Source organism: Rhinoderma darwinii, chromosome 5 (assembly GCF_050947455.1).
Source record: "Rhinoderma darwinii isolate aRhiDar2 chromosome 5, aRhiDar2.hap1, whole genome shotgun sequence".
NCBI lineage: Eukaryota > Metazoa > Chordata > Amphibia > Anura > Rhinodermatidae > Rhinoderma > Rhinoderma darwinii.
This window is the reverse complement of record NC_134691.1, coordinates 337,994,083-338,016,475: the sequence shown is the minus strand read 5'-3', so window position 1 is coordinate 338,016,475 and position 22,393 is coordinate 337,994,083. Positions and strand designations below refer to the sequence as shown.

At 39.3% G+C, this 22,393-nt stretch overlaps 1 protein-coding gene across 1 annotated transcript in view; it reads left to right on the top strand.

Annotated features, from left to right (window-relative positions):
* The first annotated feature begins 10,535 nt into the window (after positions 1-10,535).
* Positions 10,536-22,393, top strand: part of CRHR2 (corticotropin releasing hormone receptor 2) — a 298,646-nt gene continuing 286,788 nt past the window's right edge. The window contains exon 1 of the mRNA XM_075827784.1: positions 10,536-10,700. Coding sequence (XP_075683899.1) covers positions 10,620-10,700 — 81 coding nt within the window. The 5' untranslated portion in view covers positions 10,536-10,619. The remainder of the gene's footprint in view (positions 10,701-22,393) is intronic.

Genomic DNA, 22,393 nt, shown 5'->3' with positions numbered 1-22,393 from the left:
AATAGACAACTGGGCGTTTTTTAACTTGTGACCAAGTGGGCGATGTGGAGAGAAGTGCATGACGCTGACCAATCAGTGACCAATCAGTGACCAGTCAGTGACCAATCAGTGTCAAACACTTCTCTCCATTCATGTCCATCTGTATTCACGGCACAACGTGATCTCGTGTGATCACGCTGTGCTGTCACATACACCCAAATTAACTTTACTGAAGTGTCTTGAGAGTGAATAGACATCACCTCCAGCCAGGACGCGATGTCTATTCACACTCCCAACACTTCGGTAAAGTTTGTGTGGGACCTAATTGAGATCACGCTGTAAATGACAGCACAGCGTGGTCTTGATGTGCTGCGTGAGTAAGGCCGGATTCACACGAGCGTGTGCGTTTTGGGCACGTAAAAAACGCAGCGTTTTGCGTGCGCAAGAGGCACTTAACAGCTCCGTGTGTCAGCCCCGTATGATGCGCGGCTGCGTGTTTTTCGCCATGAGCCGCCATCATTATGACACTCTGTTTGTATGTTTGTAGCACGTGGTGCTTTTCTGCTTTCATTCATAGTTTCACAGCTGTTGCGCGAATCACGCTTGTCCCTTGGAAGTGCTTCCGTGTGGCATGCGTGCTTTTCACGCACCCATTGAATTCAATGGGTGCATGATGCGCGAAATACGCCCAAAGAACAGACATGTCGTGACTTTTTTGCAGCGGACTCACGCTGCGTAAAAATCCCGCAACTGTCTGCACCGCCCCATAGACTAATATAGGTCCGTGCGACGCGCGTGAAAATTACGCGCGTTGCACGGACGTATATCCCGTTCGTCTGAATAAGCCCTAAGTCCCATAAAAACGTTACCGAAGTGCCGGGATTGTGAATAGACATCGCGTCCTGGCTGGAGGTGATGTCTATTCACTGTCAAGACACTTCAGTAAAGTTAATGTGGGTGCATGTAATCACGCTGTACTGAGTGCAAATGGACATGAATGGAGAGAAGTGTATGACGCTGATTGGTCGCTGATTGGTCACTGATTGGTCAGCGTCATACACTTCTCTCCACAATGCCCACTTGGTCAAAAGTTAAAAAACACCCAGTTGTCTATTAAGAAACTAATTAGCATAAATCTAAAATTGCTCATAACTTGTTCAAAAATGATAGTTTTTCCAAATAAAAACCACTGATGTTTTCTACATTACAGCGCCGATCAGATTATGTAGGAGACAGGGCACTTATAATGTGGTGACAGAGCCTCTTTAAATACAGAGTGACAAGAAACTTTATCTTCACTTTTTCAATGGCGTTTGTCGTGTGATATCACGCTGCAGCAAGTAGTCAGAGTCACTATAAAGATGGCTACATCCTTTCATGCGTCCGTGTGACGGCCATTGTTTTAACGGGCGTCACACAGACGTATACTACCCCTTGTGTCATGGATATTAGTTGAACTCTAATTGTGTCAGTGTCATCTGAGCCCCCTGATAACAGACAAGCATAAGAATTCCTTAATGCAGCTCTGGATGTGACTAGAGTATACAACATAATGTAACTCAAGTTCTGTACAATAAAGATAAGCAGAGTATTTATTTAGATAACATGAGAAATGTGATAATATGGGACACAACACAACTAGACAATGTGGCCCTGAGGCGCCAGCTCTGCTGTATACCGGCACTAGCTGCGGATACAACGTTTTAGCCTGGCCTAATGTTTTCACCTTATAGCCGCATTGAATTAAACATTGGTTGCCCAGTGACATAGCTGCAAAGCTTAATATCTCAGCGCGACCCGGTGTAACTTCAGGAGTGTGGCGAGGATTACACGCCGCTTAATACTTCAAACTCATTTTTCTCAGGCGGCGTACATTAAGTCGCGCAGCTGTCACCGGTCGGGACAAGAGCGTCCACAGGGCAAAAATAACGGTAGCTGTTTATGTCATATTTATAAAGTATATTATACTCCTAGGAAAACAATGTAACCCTTTTATTGGCAGAAACAGAAGTGATAAGAGAATTTGTTGACAGAGTTTTTTTATTAAGGTTTTTTTAGCGATGATCTCATCTTATGCTGATCTTGAGTTACATGCTGTATAAGGATATGTTCACACTGAGTTTTTTCGCATTGTTTTTGATGCGGAAACCATGTCGGAAACCGCATCGGAGACCGCGCCAAAAAACGTCTGAAAACGCCTTCCATTGATTTCAATGGGAGGCGGAGGCTTTCTTTTCCCGCAAGCAGAAAAAAACACTCACGGGAAAAAGAGGCGTCATGCCCTTTCTTCAGGCATTTCCGTCTCTGACCTCCCATTGACATCAATGGGAGGCAGATAAAGCGTTTTTTGCCCATGGCGCTCAATGGCTGCGACCGAAAAACGCAGTGTAAAATGCTTCAAAAAAACTCTGTGTGAACAGGGCCTTATACTCCAGAGCTGCACTCACTATTCTGCTGGTGGAGTCACTGTGTACATACATTACATTACTTATCCTGTACTGATCCTGAGTTACATCCTGTATTATACTCCAGAGCTGCACTCACTATTCTGCTGGTGGAGTCACTGTGTACATACATTACATTACTTATCCTGTACTGATCCTGAGTTACATCCTGTATTATACTCCAGAGCTGCACTCACTATTCTGCTGGTGGAGTCACCGTGTACATACATTACATTACTTATCATGTACTGATCCTCAATAACAGCCTGTATTATACTCCAGAGCTGCACTCACTATTCTGCTGGTGAAGTCACTGTGTACATACATTACATTACTTATCCTGTACTGATCCTGAGTTACATACTGTATTATACTCCAGAGCTGCACTCACTATTCTGCTGGTGGAGTCACTGTGTACATACATTACATTACTTATCCTGTACTGATCCTGAGTTACATACTGTATTATACTCCGGAGCTGTACTCACTATTCTGCTGGTGGAGTCACTGTGTACATATATTACATGACTTATCCTGTACTGATCCTGAGTTACATACTGTATTATACTCCGGAGCTGCACTCACTATTCTGCTGGTGGAGTCACTGTGCACATACATTACATTACTTATCCTGTACTGATCCTGAGTTATATCCTGTATTATACTCCAGAGCTGCACTTACTATTCTGCTTGTGGAGTCACTGTGTACATACATTACATGACTTATCCTGTACTGATCCTGAGTTACACCCTGTATTATACTCCAGAGCTGCACTCACTATTCTGCTGGTGGAGTCACTGTGTACATACATTACATTACTTATCCTGTACTGATCCTGAGTTATATCCTGTATTATACTCCAGAGCTGCACTCACTATTCTGCTGGTGGAGTCACTGTGTACATACATTACTTATCCTGTACTGATCCTGAGTTACATCCTGTATTACTCCAGAGCTGCACTCACTATTCTGCTGGTGGAATCACTGTGTACATACATTAAATTACTTATCCTGTACTGATCCTGAGTTACCTCCTGTATTATACTCCAGAACTGCACTCACTATTCTGCTGGTGGAGTCACTGTGTACATACATTACATTACTTATCCTGTACTTATCCTGAGATACATCCTGTATTATACTCCAGAGCTGCACTCACTATTCTGCTGGTGGAGTCACTGTGTACATACATTACATTACTTATCCTGTACTGATCCTGAGTTATATCCTGTATTATACTCCAGAGCTGCACTCACTATTCTGCTGGTGGAGTCACTGTGTACATACATTACTTATCCTGTACTGATCCTGAGTTACATCCTGTATTACTCCAGAGCTGCACTCACTATTCTGCTGGTGGAATCACTGTGTACATACATTACAGTACTTATCTTGTACTGATCCTGAGTTAGCTCCTGTATTATACTCCAGAGCTGCACTCACTATTCTGCTGGTGGAGTCACTGTGTACATACATTACTTATCCTGTACTGATCCTGAGTTATATCCTGTATTATACTCCAGAGCTGCACTCACTATTCTGCTGTTGTAGTCACTCCGTACATATATTACATATCCCGTACTGATCCTGAGTTATATGTTGTATTATACTCCAAAGCTGCACTCACTATTCTACAGGTTGTTTTTGGAAACAGCCAGCAAGCTTGTGGACAGACACCCCCCCCCCCCCCAACAACTCAGCTGAGCTCCTATAATGCAGGAGAGCAGTATATATATTTTTCTCTACATCAGATGACTGTACAGAGCCTGGTGAAAAGTCCGCACTTCCCAGAATAAAAATCACCAGGACAAGCTCTGTGGAAACACTTGACAAGATGAGAATGCTTGAAGATTTCAGCTCTGAACTCTACAATTTTTTATACAGCTATGTCTTATTTAAAACTATTTCTAGCGATTCTGGGTGACAACTACCTTAAGAACAGTGACAGCTGTATTGGTTGTCACCCAGAATCGCTAGAAATAGTTTTAAATAAGACATAGCTGTATAAAAAATTGTAGAGTTCAGAGCTGAAATCTTCAAGCATTCTCATCTTGTCAAGTGTTTCCACAGAGCTTGTCCTGGTGATTTTTATTCTGGGAAGTGCAGCCTTCCCTAACTTATGTATCACTGCATAACTACACATCATTTAAAGGGAAATTAGTGAGGAGGGGACCCCCGATTGATTACATCACAGGAAATCCCTGTGACGCAATAGAGGCCCTTACCTTGTAAGGGCAGGCAGCCCAGGGTTCTTTGAAGGACCCCAGGGCTGTCTGACCATATTTCCTGTTAGGGTATGTTCACACGGCTTATTTTCTGCCGTTTTTCGGGCCGTAAACGCCCCGAAAAACAGTGAAAATACGGGGACTTAACGACCTCCAAACATCTGCGTAAAAAATCACCTCGTAAAATGAAGTGCATGTCACTTCTTGAGCCGTTTTTGGAGCCGTTTTTCATTTACTCAATAGAAAAACAGCTCCAAAAATGGTCGTAAAAAAACGCCGCAAAGAACGCAAGTTGCTTAGGAAACGGCTGAAAATAAGGAGCTGTATAGCCTTGAAAACATTTTTTGTTAAGTGTGTGAACATTCCCTTAGGTCATACTTAGGTATGCTCTTACAACTGCGGTGTATTATCAGTGCACAGGCTGATGCAGTGGCATAGAGATATATGCCAGTTCATTATAGTTCAAAAATGTAAATCGAAATTAAAAATTCCCCCATGTGATTAAAAAAATATAATGTAAAATAAAAAAAAAAAAGTTGTAAAAAAAATACACACAAATACTAAATTTGTACAATAAATAAACGTTATGAAATAGAGGTCCCAAAACATCAAATATATACACATATTTGGTATCATCACGACCGCAACAACTTACACGATAAAGGCATAGCAGCATTTATGATGATCGTGCAGGCTGTAAAACAAACAAACAAAAAAATAAACTGCAGTGGAACTGTTTTTTTCTGCATTTTTTGCCAAACTAAAAATTCATAAAGTTTAAACGCTAATGTAGATGTAGCCAAAAAAAAAAAAAAAGGGCACCTACATGAAGTCAAAAAAAAACAAAGTCTCATACAGCTACGTGGAAGAAAAAATAAAAAAGTTATGCAAAGAGGAAAAATAAAAAAATGAATGCGGTCCTTAAGGGGTTAAATATGTTTTCCATTTCTATGTAAATAAAGATGAATATTTTAGGAAATACAATTTTTCAACTTTTTAAAATACTTAGGGGGAAATGTATCGAATGTTTTACGCCAGAAAACGTAAAAAAGTTGCTAATGAATCAAAAGTTACAATTTGGGTAGAAAAAGTGCAACTTTGATGCATATACGCCGCTCACGGCACTTTACCAAAAGTGGGTGGGGCTTAGCAGAAGGGGCTGGGCCACCCGTGACCCCACATTTACTATAATTTACATGAGAAATTGGAATGAATTATTTATATTTATTAATGGCGCAAGGACAGCGGAATATGCAACACATTTATTAAAAGACGTGCACTTCTTAATAAACTAGCCGCTTCTTACTAAGGCCCCATGAACACGACCATAGATTGCGTCCATAATTACGGTCCCTTTAATTTCTATGGCCGACGGACACCTCCGGAATATTTACAGGAAGGTGTACCTGCCGTAAAAACCTTCTGTAAAAAATAGGACATGTCCTAATTTTTTTATTTTACGGACCGTGCTCCCATACTTTATAATGGGAGCACGGTTTTAAATGCCTTGCCATTTTCAGGAACTCTGCTTGCTGTTTGTGAATGGAAACATTGAGAAAATGGTGCGTATTTTGCTACGTTTTTCTCAATGTTGGAGGATGGAGACATATCCTCTTAAAAACGCAGCAATTCAGTCCACTTTCCGCAGCAGGAATTGACATGCTGCTGTACGAAAAATACGCACCGCAGGTGAATTTTTGTTTGGAAATTTTATGCAGCGTGTGGATGAGCATTGTTAAATATCACCCACTTTGCTGCTACTGTATTCTGCTGCGTATTTTCCGTCCGCAATTCCGCTACGTGTGGACGAACCCTTTGACTGCCGTATAACACTCCAGTCTTAGTAAATTCCTCCCATAGTCTATTATAACGTTGCAGAATGTATCACATAACAGGGTGCCCACATAATAGTACCCTACAGTGCCCACATAACTGGGCCATACAGTGCCCACATAACAGTACTAAACAGTGCCCACATAACAGTACCATACAGTGTCCACATAACAGTACCATACAGTGCCCAGATAACCGTGCCATACAGTGCCCAGATAACAGTGCCATATAGTGTCTACATAACAGTGCCCTACAGTGTCCACATAACAGTACTAAACAGTGCCCACATAACTATGCCATACAGTGCCCACATAACGGTACCATACATTGTCCACATAACAGTACCATACATTGTCCACATAACAGTAACATACAGTGCCCACATAACAGTACCATACAGTTTCCACATAATAGTACCATACAGTTTCCCCATAACAGTACCAAACAGTGTCCACATAACAGTCCCACACAGTTCCCACATAACAGTACCATACAGTGTCCACACAACAGTACCATACTGTGCCCACATAACAGTACCACACAGTGCCCAGATAACAGTACCATGCATTGTCCACATAACAGTAGCATACAGTGTCCACATAACAGTGCCATACAGTGTCCACATAACAGTACCATACAGTGTCCATTAACAGTGCCATACAGTGTCCACATAACATTATCATACAGTGTCCACATAACAGTACCACACAGTGCCCAGATAACAGTACCATACATTGTCCACATAACGGTACCAAACAGTGTCCACATAACAGTCCCACACAGTGCCCACATAACAGTACCATACAGTGTCCACATAACAGTACCACACAGTGCCCAGATAACAGTACCATACATTGTCCACATAACAGTAGCATACAGTGTCCACATAACAGTGCCATACAGTGTCCACATAACAGTGCCATACAGTGCCCACATAACAGTGCCATACAGTGCCCACATAACAGTGTCATACAGTGGCCACATAACAGTGCCATAGTGTCCAAACCATGCCGTACAGTTTCCAGATAACAGTACCATACGGTGCCCACATAACAGTACAATACAGTTTCCACATAACAGTGCCACACAGTGCCCACATAACAGTACTATACAGTGCCCAGATGAGAGCACTATACAGTTCCCAGATAACAGTACTATACAGTGTCCACATAACAGTGCAATATAGTGCCCACATAACAGTTTCATACAGTGCCCAGATAACAGTAGCATACATTGTCCACATAACAGTACCACACAGTGCCACATAACAGTACCATACAGTGTCCATTAACATTGCCATACAGTGTCCACATAATATTATCATACAGTGTCCACATAACAGTGCCATACAGTGTCCACATAACAGTGCCATACAGTGCCCACATAACAGTACCATACTGTGCCCAGATAACAGTACCATACTGTGCCCAGATAACAGTACCATACAGTGTCCACATAACAGTACCATACAGTGTCCACATAAAAGTGCCATAGAGTGCCCACATAACAGTACCAAACAGTGTCCACATAACAGTCCCACACAGTTCCCACATAACAGTACCATACAGTGTCCACATAACAGTACCATACTGTGCCCACATAACAGTACCACACAGTGCCCAGATAACAGTACCATACATTGTCCACATAACAGTAGCATACAGTGTCCACATAACAGTGCCATACAGTGTCCACATAACAGTGCCATACAGTGTCTACATAACAGTGCCATACAGTGTCCACATAACAGTGCCATACAGTGCCCACATAACAGTGCCATACAGTGGCCGCATAACTGTGCCATACAGTGGCCGCATAACTGTGCCATAGTGTCCAAACCGTACCATACAGTTTCCAGATAACAGTACCATACGGTGCCCACATAACAGTACAATACAGTTTCCACATAACAGTGCCATACAGTGTCCACATAACAGTACTATACAGTGCCCAGATGAGAGCACTATACAGTTCCCAGATAACAGTACTATACAGTGTCCACATAACAGTGCAATATAGTGCCCACATAACAGTTTCATACAGTGCCCAGATAACAGTAGCATACATTGTCCACATAACAGTACCACACAGTGCCACATAACAGTACCATACAGTGTCCATTAACAGTGCCATACAGTGTCCACATAACATTATCATACAGTGTCCACATAACAGTACCACACAGTGCCCAGATAACAGTACCATACATTGTCCACATAACGGTACCAAACAGTGTCCACATAACAGTCCCACACAGTGCCCACATAACAGTACCATACAGTGTCCACATAACAGTACCACACAGTGCCCAGATAACAGTACCATACATTGTCCACATAACAGTAGCATACAGTGTCCACATAACAGTGCCATACAGTGTCCACATAACAGTGCCATACAGTGTCCACATAACAGTGCCATACAGTGCCCACATAACAGTGCCATACAGTGCCCACATAACAGTGTCATACAGTGGCCGCATAACAGTGCCATAGTGTCCAAACCGTACCATACAGTTTCCAGATAACAGTACCATACGGTGCCCACATAACAGTACAATACAGTTTCCACATAACCGTGCCACACAGTGCCCACATAACAGTACTATACAGTGCCCAGATGAGAGCACTATACAGTTCCCAGATAACAGTACTATACAGTGTCCACATAACAGTGCAATATAGTGCCCACATAACAGTTTCATACAGTGCCCAGATAACAGTAGCATACATTGTCCACATAACAGTACCACGCAGTGCCACATAACAGTACCATACAGTGTCCATTAACATTGCCATACAGTGTCCACATAATATTATCATACAGTGTCCACATAACAGTGCCATACAGTGTCCACATAACAGTGCCATACAGTGCCCACATAACAGTACCATACTGTGCCCAGATAACAGTACCATACTGTGCCCAGATAACAGTACCATACAGTGTCCACATAACAGTACCATACAGTGTCCACATAACAGTGCCATAGAGTGCCCACATAACAGTAACATACAGTACCAACATAACAGTACCATACAGTTTCCACATAACAGTACCATACAGTGTCCACATAGCAGTACCATACAGTGCCCATGTAAAAGTACCATACAGTGCCCAGATAAAAGTACCATACAGTGTCCACATAACAGTACTATACTGTGCCCACATAACAGTACCACACAGTGCCCAGATAACAGTACCATACATTGTCCACATAACAGTGTCATACAGTGTCCACATAATAGTACCATACATTGTCCACATAACAGTGCCATACAGTTTCTACATAACAGTGCCATACAGTGTCCACATAACAGTACCATACATTGTCCACATAACAGTGCCATACATTGTCCACATAACAGTACCATACAGTGTCTACATAACAGTGCCATACAGTGTCCACATAACAGTACCATACATTGTCCACATAACAGTGCCATACATTGTCCACATAACAGTGCCATTCAGTGTCTACATAACAGTGCCATACAGTGTGTACATAACAGTGCCATACAATGAACACTACCTTCTCTATGGTAGGTGTTTAGACTGCTGCAGGAGCAGACATGCAACATATGCAACCTGAACAGCTGCACTGAGGCCCAGTGGGTAAGGGGTCCACCGCCAGCTTCTTACTGTCTTATCACATTGCATGTAAGGGTCTGAGGTAACGACAATGGCTGCCAGCTATTGGTGAATTGTTGTAGACATAAGGGGGTGTGCTATGATGAGCTATTGGAGAGTTTAGGGCCCATATAATGTCCTTGCACGGGGCCCCTCTGCTGTCTGTTTCCGCCCCTGGCCCACTGGGGAATAAACAGCTATAGATCCGCACTGGGATTATTTTAATAGTAACACGATATTAGGGAATTGCTACTCATGCGTGTGCCTGGATACAATGTTACACTGTGCAAACAATGCTGAGTATTATGTGTCAGTCCCTCCATGTGTGCTCAGCCTCTTAGTCCCTCCCTTACTCCACATACAGGGAACCTGGGAGAGTTTGTTGGCTGCCCGGGTAAAAGGAACAACTCCAAGCGACTGTACGGCAGCCAAAAATCGACAGCCCCGGTGACAGCACTCAACTAGAGCGCTCGGAGATTTATTATACTGGAGGAGCCCGGGCAGCCTATGGGCACACAATCTCCATCCTGCCCCTTCCTTGGAACTTTTATGACCATGAAATCCGCAATCTTGTTTCTTATCCTGCAAGTAAGTTGTTTGCAAAAGTCTTCACCCCCCTACGACACATGTACGGTCACGTTCTCAGCTCACGCTGCCGTCGTCCCGGGATCGCTGCTATGTTTCCAGTACAGGCTTCCCCGGGGGAGATGCTATTTAGATCGCGAGCTGGACTGATGTGTCATTCTATAAATTTAGAGGGGGTCTGGTGACAAAAGGGTTAAATATTGATAGCCTGTTACTAAAGCACGGCGCTGCTCGGGGCGGACGATCAGATTTTACGATCCGATAGTTTTTTACTAAAAAGTACAATCGTATTATTTTTTTTTTTTTAAATTCTAAATTTTTCTTTATTGATTTACTATCTGCAAATGTAGCAGAGCTGAGTTTGTTACTTAAATGTAACGTAATGTGTTATCCGTGGATTTACATAGGACTGCAAATAAATCTACCGTGTTATCTCAGAGTCAAGTGAGTTGTCACGGGGCAAATATGAAGCAGCATCAAATGACAAATTCAGCTCTGCTACATCTGCGGATAAATTATTAGTATTACTACAGGCTATGAAGTTGGGTATAAAATACCAGATAAACACAAACAGACATATGTAGCAGAGTTGAATTGGTCATCTTACACTTTTGGATGGCATGGGGCACTTTTATTAATGTTGGCGCATTGCTGAGTGGTTTACCAGTTTGAAGGATAAATATAGCGAAGGGGTGGGGCTTATACATATGGCGATTGGTCGGAACGCCATTTGCAATAATGGTAGGAAATTGGTGCGAGTGCATTGATCATTTTTTTCCATTTGAATTAATATAATTTATCATGATATGACACTACATCTGATGAGCTCAGCAAAACTCAGCTCTACTACACCTGTGTGTGTGTGTTTCTGTATAGTGTATATATATATATATATATATATATATATATATATATATATATATATATAAAACAAATAATAGATGTAGTGGATATAGAATAGACGTAGTAGAGGTGAGTTGGTCGTTGTGTCTTGATATTATAGTGTAAACCTTCTTTTCTCTTTAGCTCAAACAAGTGTGCCTAATTCAACTCTGCTACACCTGTATATGGTCTCCAGGCTGTACATTATCTTCGTTTCTTGTGTTTTTGGCGAATACAATCAGGTTTTTTTCTTCATGAAATACATATTTTGGGAAAAGTTTCGGACGATTGTTGCTGCGTTTACAAAGTCGTCGTATTTGTGCCATCCGGTAATTTCTTCCCATAAAATGAAAGTTATGTAGACTTGGTAAGAACAAATAAACCAAGGCGGCTGCTGATTTATAGCTCTGTGTACAGGGATTATTGCTGAGGGCTTGCGGGTGGCGATATACATATGTAGCAGAGCTGAATTTATCACTTAAGAACAAATGTAGCTGCGCTGAGATTGTCAGATGTACCAGAGCTGAATGTGTCTGATGTACCTGAGATAAGTTAGTTGATATAGTAGAGCTGACTTTGTCACATGTGGTAACGATATGTTTGTCGGATATAGGAAAGATGATTTTACCAGATCTAGAAGAGCTGGGTTTGTTAATATAGTCGAGCTGAGTTTGTCAGATATAACAGTGTTTAGTTTGTTGGTTGTAGCTGGGATAAGTTTGCATGATATAGAAGTCCATTAACTTTTTTTTTTTTTGCTATATCAGTATCTGCGTTTGTTTCATGTAGTTTAGCTGAGTTTGTCTGATATAGGAAAGCTGATTTTATCAGATCTAGTTGGGTTTATCAAATATAGCAAGGTTGGGGTTGTCCGATGTATTAAGTCTTAGTTTGTCATACAGTATGTAGTCAATTGAGTGTCAGATGTAATAGAGTTTAAATTGTCAGATGTAGTAGAGTTCAGTTTGTCAGATGTAGTAGAGTTGAATTTGTCTGATATAATTGTGCTGAAATAGTTGCGTTTACAAGAACTGAACTTGTCAGATGTTGCAGAGCTGATTTTGTCAAATGTACCAGACCTGAATTTTATGTGGCATCACTCATAGTGAGAGACGAATGTGTTAGCTACAGTTTTACATAGGACTGCAAAATGTACAGCATTACCTTAAAGACATATCACAATAAATATATGTATATAATGAATTGTATATAGACAGATGTAGCAGAGCTGAGTTTATTTATCACATTATCCAGGACTGCCAGGAAACCTGCTACAATTATCACAAACAAAACCACTCTAAAATTAAATGACAAACACAGCTCTGCTACACCTGTATACAAATGATTCACATAGAATGATGGTGACATTAGTGGTTTGGCCGTCTGCACTGATTCTGTCGCTCTCTTAGTTTGTGGTTAAACCTCATAATAAATCGACGTTTCTATTTTCCTTTGTGGGGTCATTAAAATCCCTGCGACCGTTGGCGGACGGCGGTCAACTCTTTACATAAACATTTCTATGACGGCAGTCGATGGATGCGATCGATGGTAACGTCTCTATCTACGGTAAATAATTGGGGTGTCATCTGCCATTACAGCTCCCATTACAGTCACGACCCAGCTTTTCCAGGGTCCTGAATGGCAAGTCTGACTATCTGTGCAGTGATTGGGTCATGGCTTCCTATCTAACCTGGGCTCTAGAAAGCTGGATCCCAACCCCTGTGGCCGTGGTAATGGGGCTTATATTGGTTGTCACCCAACTTTCCCAGGAACAGATAGGTCTAAGAAACAGCTGAATATAATTCGCAAGGTTTTTTTTACGCTTTCGTCCGGGCGGTGGCAGCCGGAATTATAATTAACTTCATTAATCTGCACTAATGAGATTAAAGAAAAATCCTGTTCCACGTGCTGATAATTCATGTTTCAATTGCGTTTTTTAGGGACGAATCGCAGCAAAACAACATTATTTTGTTGTGATTTTACGGAAATTGCTGGAAAATGACGCAGTTTTGTAGCGATTTGCAGAAAAATAACACATCTGAAACGCAAAATGATTTCTCAGACTTAGAATATGTTTATATGAGTCGTCTATTGGTGAATTTTTTTTGACAAAATCGCGGTGATTCTTGTAAAAAATGCAGTGTTTTTGCCGCGATTATCAGCACAAAAAAATATAAAATTTATTCATGTAACTTTAAGGCTGAATTCACACACAGTATTTTGCTGCGTTTTTGTGCTTTTTTTTGGTGGCGGTTTTAACTGGGTTTTTATAAATGTATTTTTGATGTTTCCTTAAACTTTATAGATAAATATAAAATTCACCACATACAGCTGCGTTTTGGTTTGTGGCAATTTTTTTTTTCCAAACACAGAAGGCTCTGGGAATGGCTTTTTATCAGGGCTTCAAAAACACCAGAAAACAAATCCTATACAAAATGAACTAAATTAAAAACGCCACTGAAAACGTTATAAAAACGCCAAAAAAACGCATCTTACATTTGATAACGCTGATGTTTTGATTCAGTTTAATTTGGCAGAATAAAAATTACGAGTGAAAAAGGTCTAAAGGTGAAGAAAACCTGCGCTAGTTTATTAGGGAACTGCATAAAAGGGAATCAGGACTGTGGGGGATTCATAGTCACCATTATTGCCCCCCTCCAAAATTCATCAGTAAAATACTAGGAAGATCCAAATCATAGATGACAAACACCCAGGGAGGCCGACATTAATAAGATCCTGTATAGGATAGTCACATACAGTGGGGGAATGAAAAATATATGTTAAGACGTGTACAATGGGGAATATGGTAACTAAGACATGTACTATGGGGAATATGGTAACGAAGACGTGTACTATGGGGAATATAGTAACTAAGGCATGTACTATGGGGAATATGGTAACTAAGACATGTACTATGGGGAATATGGTAACGAAGACGTGTACTATGGGGAATATGGTAACTAAGACATGTACTATGGGAAATATGGTAACGAAGACGTGTACTATGGGGAATATGGTAACGAAGACGTGTACTATGGGGAATATGGTAACGAAGACGTGTACTATGGGGAATATAGTAACTAAGACATGTACTATGGGGAATATGGTAACTAAGACATGTACTATGGGGAATATGGTAACTAAGACATGTTCTATGGGGAATATGGTAACTAAGACGTGTACTATGGGGAATATAGTAACTAAGACGTGTACTATGGGGAATATGATAACTAAGACATGTACTATGGGGAATATAGTAACTAAGATATGTACTATGGGGAATATGGTAACTAAGACGTGTACTATGGGGAATATAGTATCTAAGACGTGTACTATGGGGAATATAGTATCTAAGACGTGTACTATGGGGAATATGGTAACGAAGACGTGTACTATGGGGAATATGGTAACTAAGACATGTACTATGGGGAATATGGTAACTAAGACATGTACTATGGGGAATATAGTAACTAAGACATGTACTATGGGGAATATGGTAACTAAGACATGTACTATGGGGAATATGGTAACTAAGACATGTACTATGGGAAATATAGTAACTAAGACATGTACTATGGGGAATATGGTAACTAAGACATGTACTATGGGGAATATAGTAACTAAGACATGTACTAAGGGGAATATGGTAACTAAGACGTGTACTATGGGGAATATAGTAACTAAGACATGTACTATGGGGAATATAGTAACTAAGACATGTACTATGGGGAATATGGTAACTAAGACGTGTACTATGGGGAATATGGTAACTAAGACATGTACTATGGGGAATATAGTAACTAAGACGTGTACTATGGGGAATATAGTAACTAAGACGTGTACTATGGGGAATATAGTAACTAAGACGTGTACTATGGGGAATATGGTAACTAAGACGTGTACTATGGGGAATATGGTAACTAAGACATGTACTATGGGGAATATGGTAACTAAGACATGTACTATGGGAAATATAGTAACTAAGACATGTACTATGGGAAATATAGTAACTAAGACGTGTACTATGGGAAATATAGTAACTAAGACATGTACTATGGGGAATATAGTAACTAAGACGTGTACTATGGGGAATATAGTAACTAAGACGTGTACTATGGGGAATATGGTAACTAAGACGTGTACTATGGGGAATATGGTAACTAAGACATGTACTATGGGGAATATGGTAACTAAGACATGTACTATGGGAAATATAGTAACTAAGACATGTACTATGGGGAATATGGTAACTAAGACATGTACTATGGGAAATATAGTAACTAAGACGTGTACTATGGGAAATATAGTAACTAAGACGTGTACTATGGGGAATATAGTAACTAAGACGTGTACTATGGGGAATATAGTAACTAAGACGTGTACTATGGGGAATATGGTAACTAAGACGTGTACTATGGGGAATATGGTAACTAAGACATGTACTATGGGGAATATGGTAACTAAGACATGTACTATGGGAAATATAGTAACTAAGACATGTACTATGGGGAATATGGTAACTAAGACATGTACTATGGGAAATATAGTAACTAAGACGTGTACTATGGGGAATATAGTAACTAAGACATGTACTATGGGTAATATAGTAACTAAGACATGTACTATGGGGAATATGGTAACTAAGACATGTACTATGGGGAATATAGTAACTAAGACATGTACTATGAGGAATATGGTAACTAAGACATGTACTATGGGGAATATAGTAACTAAGACGTGTACTATGGGGAATATGGTAACTAAGACGTGTACTATGGGGAATATAGTAACTAAGACATGTACTATGGGGAATGTAGTAACTAAGACATGTACTATGGGGAATATGGTAACTAAGACATGTACTATGGGAAATATGGTAACTAAGACATGTACTATGGTGAATATGGTAACAAAGACATGTACTATGGGGAATATGGTAACTAAGACATGTACTATGGGGAATATGGTAACTAAGACATGTACTATGGGGAATATGGTAACTAAGACGTGTACTATGGGGAATATGGTAACTAAGACGTGTACTATGGGGAATATGGTAACAAAGACATGTACTATGGTGAATATAGTAACTAAGAAATGTACTATGGGGAATATGGTAACTAAGACATGTACTATGGGGAATATGGTAACTAAGACGTACTATGGTGAATATGGTAACAAAGACATGTACTATGGGGAATATGGTAACTAAGACATGTACTATGGGGAATATGGTAACTAAGACATGTACTATGGGGAATATGGTAACTAAGACGTGTACTATGGGGAATATGGTAACTAAGACATGTACTATGGGGAATATGGTAACTAAGACATGTACTATGGGGAATATGGTAACAAAGACATGTACTATGGTGAATATAGTAACTAAGAAATGTACTATGGGGAATATGGTAACTAAGACATGTACTATGGGGAATATGGTAACTAAGACATGTACTATGGGGAATATGGTAACTAAGACATGTACTATGGGGAATATGGTAACTAAGACATGTACTATGGGGAATATGGTAACTAAGACGTGTACTATGGGGAATATGGTAACTAAGACGTGTACTATGGGGAATATGGTAACTAAGACATGTACTATGGGGAATATGGTAACAAAGACATGTACTATGGTGAATATAGTAACTAAGAAATGTACTATGGGGAATATGGTAACTAAGACATGTACTATGGGGAATATGGTAACTAAGACATGTACTATGGGGAATATGGTAACTAAGACATGTACTATGGGGAATATGGTAACTAAGACATGTACTATGGGGAATATGGTAACTAAGACATGTACTATGGGGAATATGGTAACTAAGACGTGTACTATGGGGAATATGGTAACTAAGACATGTACTATGGGGAATATGGTAACTAAGACGTGTATTATGGGGAATATAGTAACTAAGACATGTACTATGGGGAATATAGTAACTGAGACATGTACTATGGGGAATATAGTAACTAAGACATGTACTATGGGGAATATGGTAACTAAGACATGTACTATGGGGAATATGGTAACTAAGACGTGTACTATGGGGAATATGGTAACTAAGACGTGTACTATGGGGAATATGGTAACAAAGACATGTACTATGGTGAATATAGTAACTAAGAAATGTACTATGGGGAATATGGTAACTAAGACATGTACTATGGGGAATATGGTAACTAAGACATGTACTATGGTGAATATGGTAACAAAGACATGTACTATGGGGAATATGGTAACTAAGACATGTACTATGGGGAATATGGTAACTAAGACATGTACTATGGGGAATATGGTAACTAAGACGTGTACTATGGGGAATATGGTAACTAAGACGTGTACTATGGGGAATGTAGTAACTAAGACATGTACTATGGGGAATATGGTAACTAAGACATGTACTATGGGGAATATAGTAACTAAGAAATGTACTATGGGGAATATGGTAACTAAGACATGTACTATGGGGAATATGGTAACTAAGACATGTACTATGGTGAATATGGTAACAAAGACATGTACTATGGGGAATATGGTAACTAAGACATGTACTATGGGGAATATGGTAACTAAGACATGTACTATGGGGAATATGGTAACTAAGACGTGTACTATGGGGAATATGGTAACTAAGACGTGTACTATGGGGAATATGGTAACTAAGACATGTACTATGGGGAATATGATAACAAAGACATGTACTATGGTGAATATAGTAACTAAGAAATGTACTATGGGGAATATGGTAACTAAGACATGTACTATGGGGAATATGGTAACTAAGACATGTACTATGGGGAATATGGTAACTAAGACATGTACTATGGGGAATATAGTAACTAAGACATGTACTATGGGGAATATAGTAACTAAGACATGTACTATGGGGAATATGGTAACTAAGACATGTACTATGGGGAATATGGTAACTAAGACATGTACTATGGGGAATATAGTAACTAAGACATGTACTATGGGGAATATAGTAACTAAGACATGTACTATGGGGAATATGGTAACTAAGACATGTACTATGGGGAATATAGTAACTAAGACATGTACTATGGGGAATATGGTAACTAAGACATGTACTATGGGGAATATGGTAACTAAGACATGTACTATGGGGAATATGGTAACTAAGACGTGTACTATGGGGAATATGGTAACTAAGACATGTACTATGGGGAATATGGTAACTAAGACGTGTATTATGGGGAATATAGTAACTAAGACATGTACTATGGGGAATATAGTAACTGAGACATGTACTATGGGGAATATAGTAACTAAGACATGTACTATGGGGAATATGGTAACTAAGACATGTACTATGGGGAATATGGTAACTAAGACATGTACTATGGGGAATATAGTAACTAAGACATGTACTATGGGGAATATAGTAACTGAGACATGTACTATGGGGAATATAGTAACTGAGACATGTACTATGGGGAATATAGTAACTAAGACATGTACTATGGGGAATATGGTAACTAAGACATGTACTATGGGGAATATGGTAACTAAGACATGTACTATGGTGAATATAGTAACTAAGACATGTACTATGGGGAATATAGTAACTGAGACATGTACTATGGGGAATATAGTAACTAAGACATGAACTATGGGGAATATGGTAACTAAGACATGTACTATGGGGAATATGGTAACTAAGACATGTACTATGGGGAATATAGTAACTAAGACATGTACTATGGGAAATATGGTAACTAAGACGTGTATTATGGGGAATATAGTAACTAAGACATGTACTATGGGGAATATAGTAACTAAGACATGTACTATGGGGAATATGGTAACTAAGACATGTACTATGGGGAATATGGTAACTAAGACGTGTACTATGGGGAATATAGTAACTAAGACATGTACTATGGGGAATATGGTAACTAAGACATGTACTATGGGGAATATGGTAACGAAGACATGTACTATGGGGAATATGGTAACTAAGACGTGTACTATGGGGAATATGGTAACGAAGACGTGTACTATGGGGAATATAGTAACTAAGACATGTACTATGGGGAATATAGTAACTAAGACATGTACTATGGGGAATATAGTAACTAAGACATGTACTATGGGGAATATAGTAACTAAGACATGTACTATGGGGAATATGGTAACTAAGACATGTACTATGGGGAATATGGTAACTAACACATGTACTATGGGGAATATAGTAACTAAGACATGTACTATGGGTAATATAGTAACTAAGACATGTACTATGGGGAATATAGTAACTAAGACATGTACTATGGGGAATATGGTAACTAAGACATGTACTATGGGGAATATGGTAACGAAGACATGTACTATGGGGAATATAGTAACTAAGGCATGTACTATGGGGAATATGGTAACTAAGACATGTACTATGGGGAATATGGTAACTAAGACATGTACTATGGGAAATATAGTAACTAAGACATGTACTATGGGGAATATAGTAACTAAGACATGTACTATGGGGAATATAGTAACTAAGACATGTACTATGGGTAATATAGTAACTAAGACATGTACTATGGGGAATATAGTAACTAAGACATGTACTATGGGGAATATAGTAACTAAGACATGTACTATGGGGAATATAGTAACTAAGACATGTACTATGGGGAATATAGTAACTAAGACATGTACTATGGGGAATATAGTAACTAAGACATGTACTATGGGGAATATAGTAACTAAGACATGTACTATGGGGAATATGGTAACTAACACATGTACTATGGGGAATATAGTAACTAAGACATGTACTATGGGGAATATAGTAACTAAGACATGTACTATGGGGAATATAGTAACTAAGACATGTACTATGGGGAATATGGTAACTAAGACGTGTACTATGGGGAATATGGTAACGAAGACGTGTACTATGGGGAATATAGTAACTAAGACATGTACTATGGGGAATATAGTAACTAAGACATGTACTATGGGGAATATAGTAACTAAGACATGTACTATGGGGAATATAGTAACTAAGACATGTACTATGGGGAATATGGTAACTAAGACATGTACTATGGGGAATATGGTAACTAACACATGTACTATGGGGAATATAGTAACTAAGACATGTACTATGGGTAATATAGTAACTAAGACATGTACTATGGGGAATATAGTAACTAAGACATGTACTATGGGGAATATAGTAACTAAGACATGTACTATGGGGAATATAGTAACTAAGACATGTACTATGGGGAATATGGTAACTAAGACATGTACTATGGGGAATATGGTAACTAACACATGTACTATGGGGAATATAGTAACTAAGACATGTACTATGGGTAATATAGTAACTAAGACATGTACTATGGGGAATATAGTAACTAAGACATGTACTATGGGGAATATGGTAACTAAGACATGTACTATGGGGAATATGGTAACGAAGACATGTACTATGGGGAATATAGTAACTAAGGCATGTACTATGGGGAATATGGTAACTAAGACATGTACTATGGGGAATATGGTAACTAAGACATGTACTATGGGAAATATAGTAACTAAGACATGTACTATGGGGAATATAGTAACTAAGACATGTACTATGGGGAATATAGTAACTAAGACATGTACTATGGGTAATATAGTAACTAAGACATGTACTATGGGGAATATAGTAACTAAGACATGTACTATGGGGAATATGGTAACTAAGACATGTACTATGGGGAATATAGTAACTAAGACATGTACTATGGGGAATATGGAAACTAAGATATGTACTATGGGGAATATAGTAACTAAGACATGTACTATGGGGAATATAGTAACTAAGACATGTACTATGGGGAATATAGTAACTAAGACATGTACTATGGGGAATATGGTAACTAAGACATGTACTATGGGGAATATGGTAACTAAGACATGTACTATGGGGAATATAGTAACTAAGTCATGTACTATGGGGAATATGGTAACTAAGACGTGTACTATTGGGAATATGGTAACTAACACATGTACTATGGGGAATATGGTAACGAAGACATGTACTATGGGGAATATAGTAACTAAGGCATGTACTATGGGGAATATGGTAACTAAGACGTGTACTATGGGGAATATGGTAACTAACACATGTACTATGGGGAATATAGTAACTAAGACATGTACTATGGGGAATATGGTAACTAACACATGTACTATGGGGAATATGGTAACTAAGACATGTACTATGGGGAATATAGTAACTAAGACATGTACTATGGGGAATATGGTAACTAAGACGTGTACTATGGGGAATATGGTAACGAAGACATGTACTATGGGGAATATAGTAACTAAGACATGTACTATGGGGAATATAGTAACTAAGACATGTACTATGGGGAATATAGTAACTAAGACATGTACTATGGGGAATATAGTAACTAAGACATGTACTATGGGGAATATAGTAACTAAGACATGTACTATGGGGAATATGGTAACTAAGACATGTACTATGGGGAATATGGTAACTAACACATGTACTATGGGGAATATAGTAACTAAGACATGTACTATGGGGAATATAGTAACTAAGACATGTACTATGGGGAATATAGTAACTAAGACATGTACTATGGGGAATATAGTAACTAAGACATGTACTATGGGGAATATAGTAACTAAGACATGTACTATGGGGAATATGGTAACTAAGACATGTACTATGGGGAATATAGTAACTAAGACATGTACTATGGGGAATATGGAAACTAAGATATGTACTATGGGGAATATA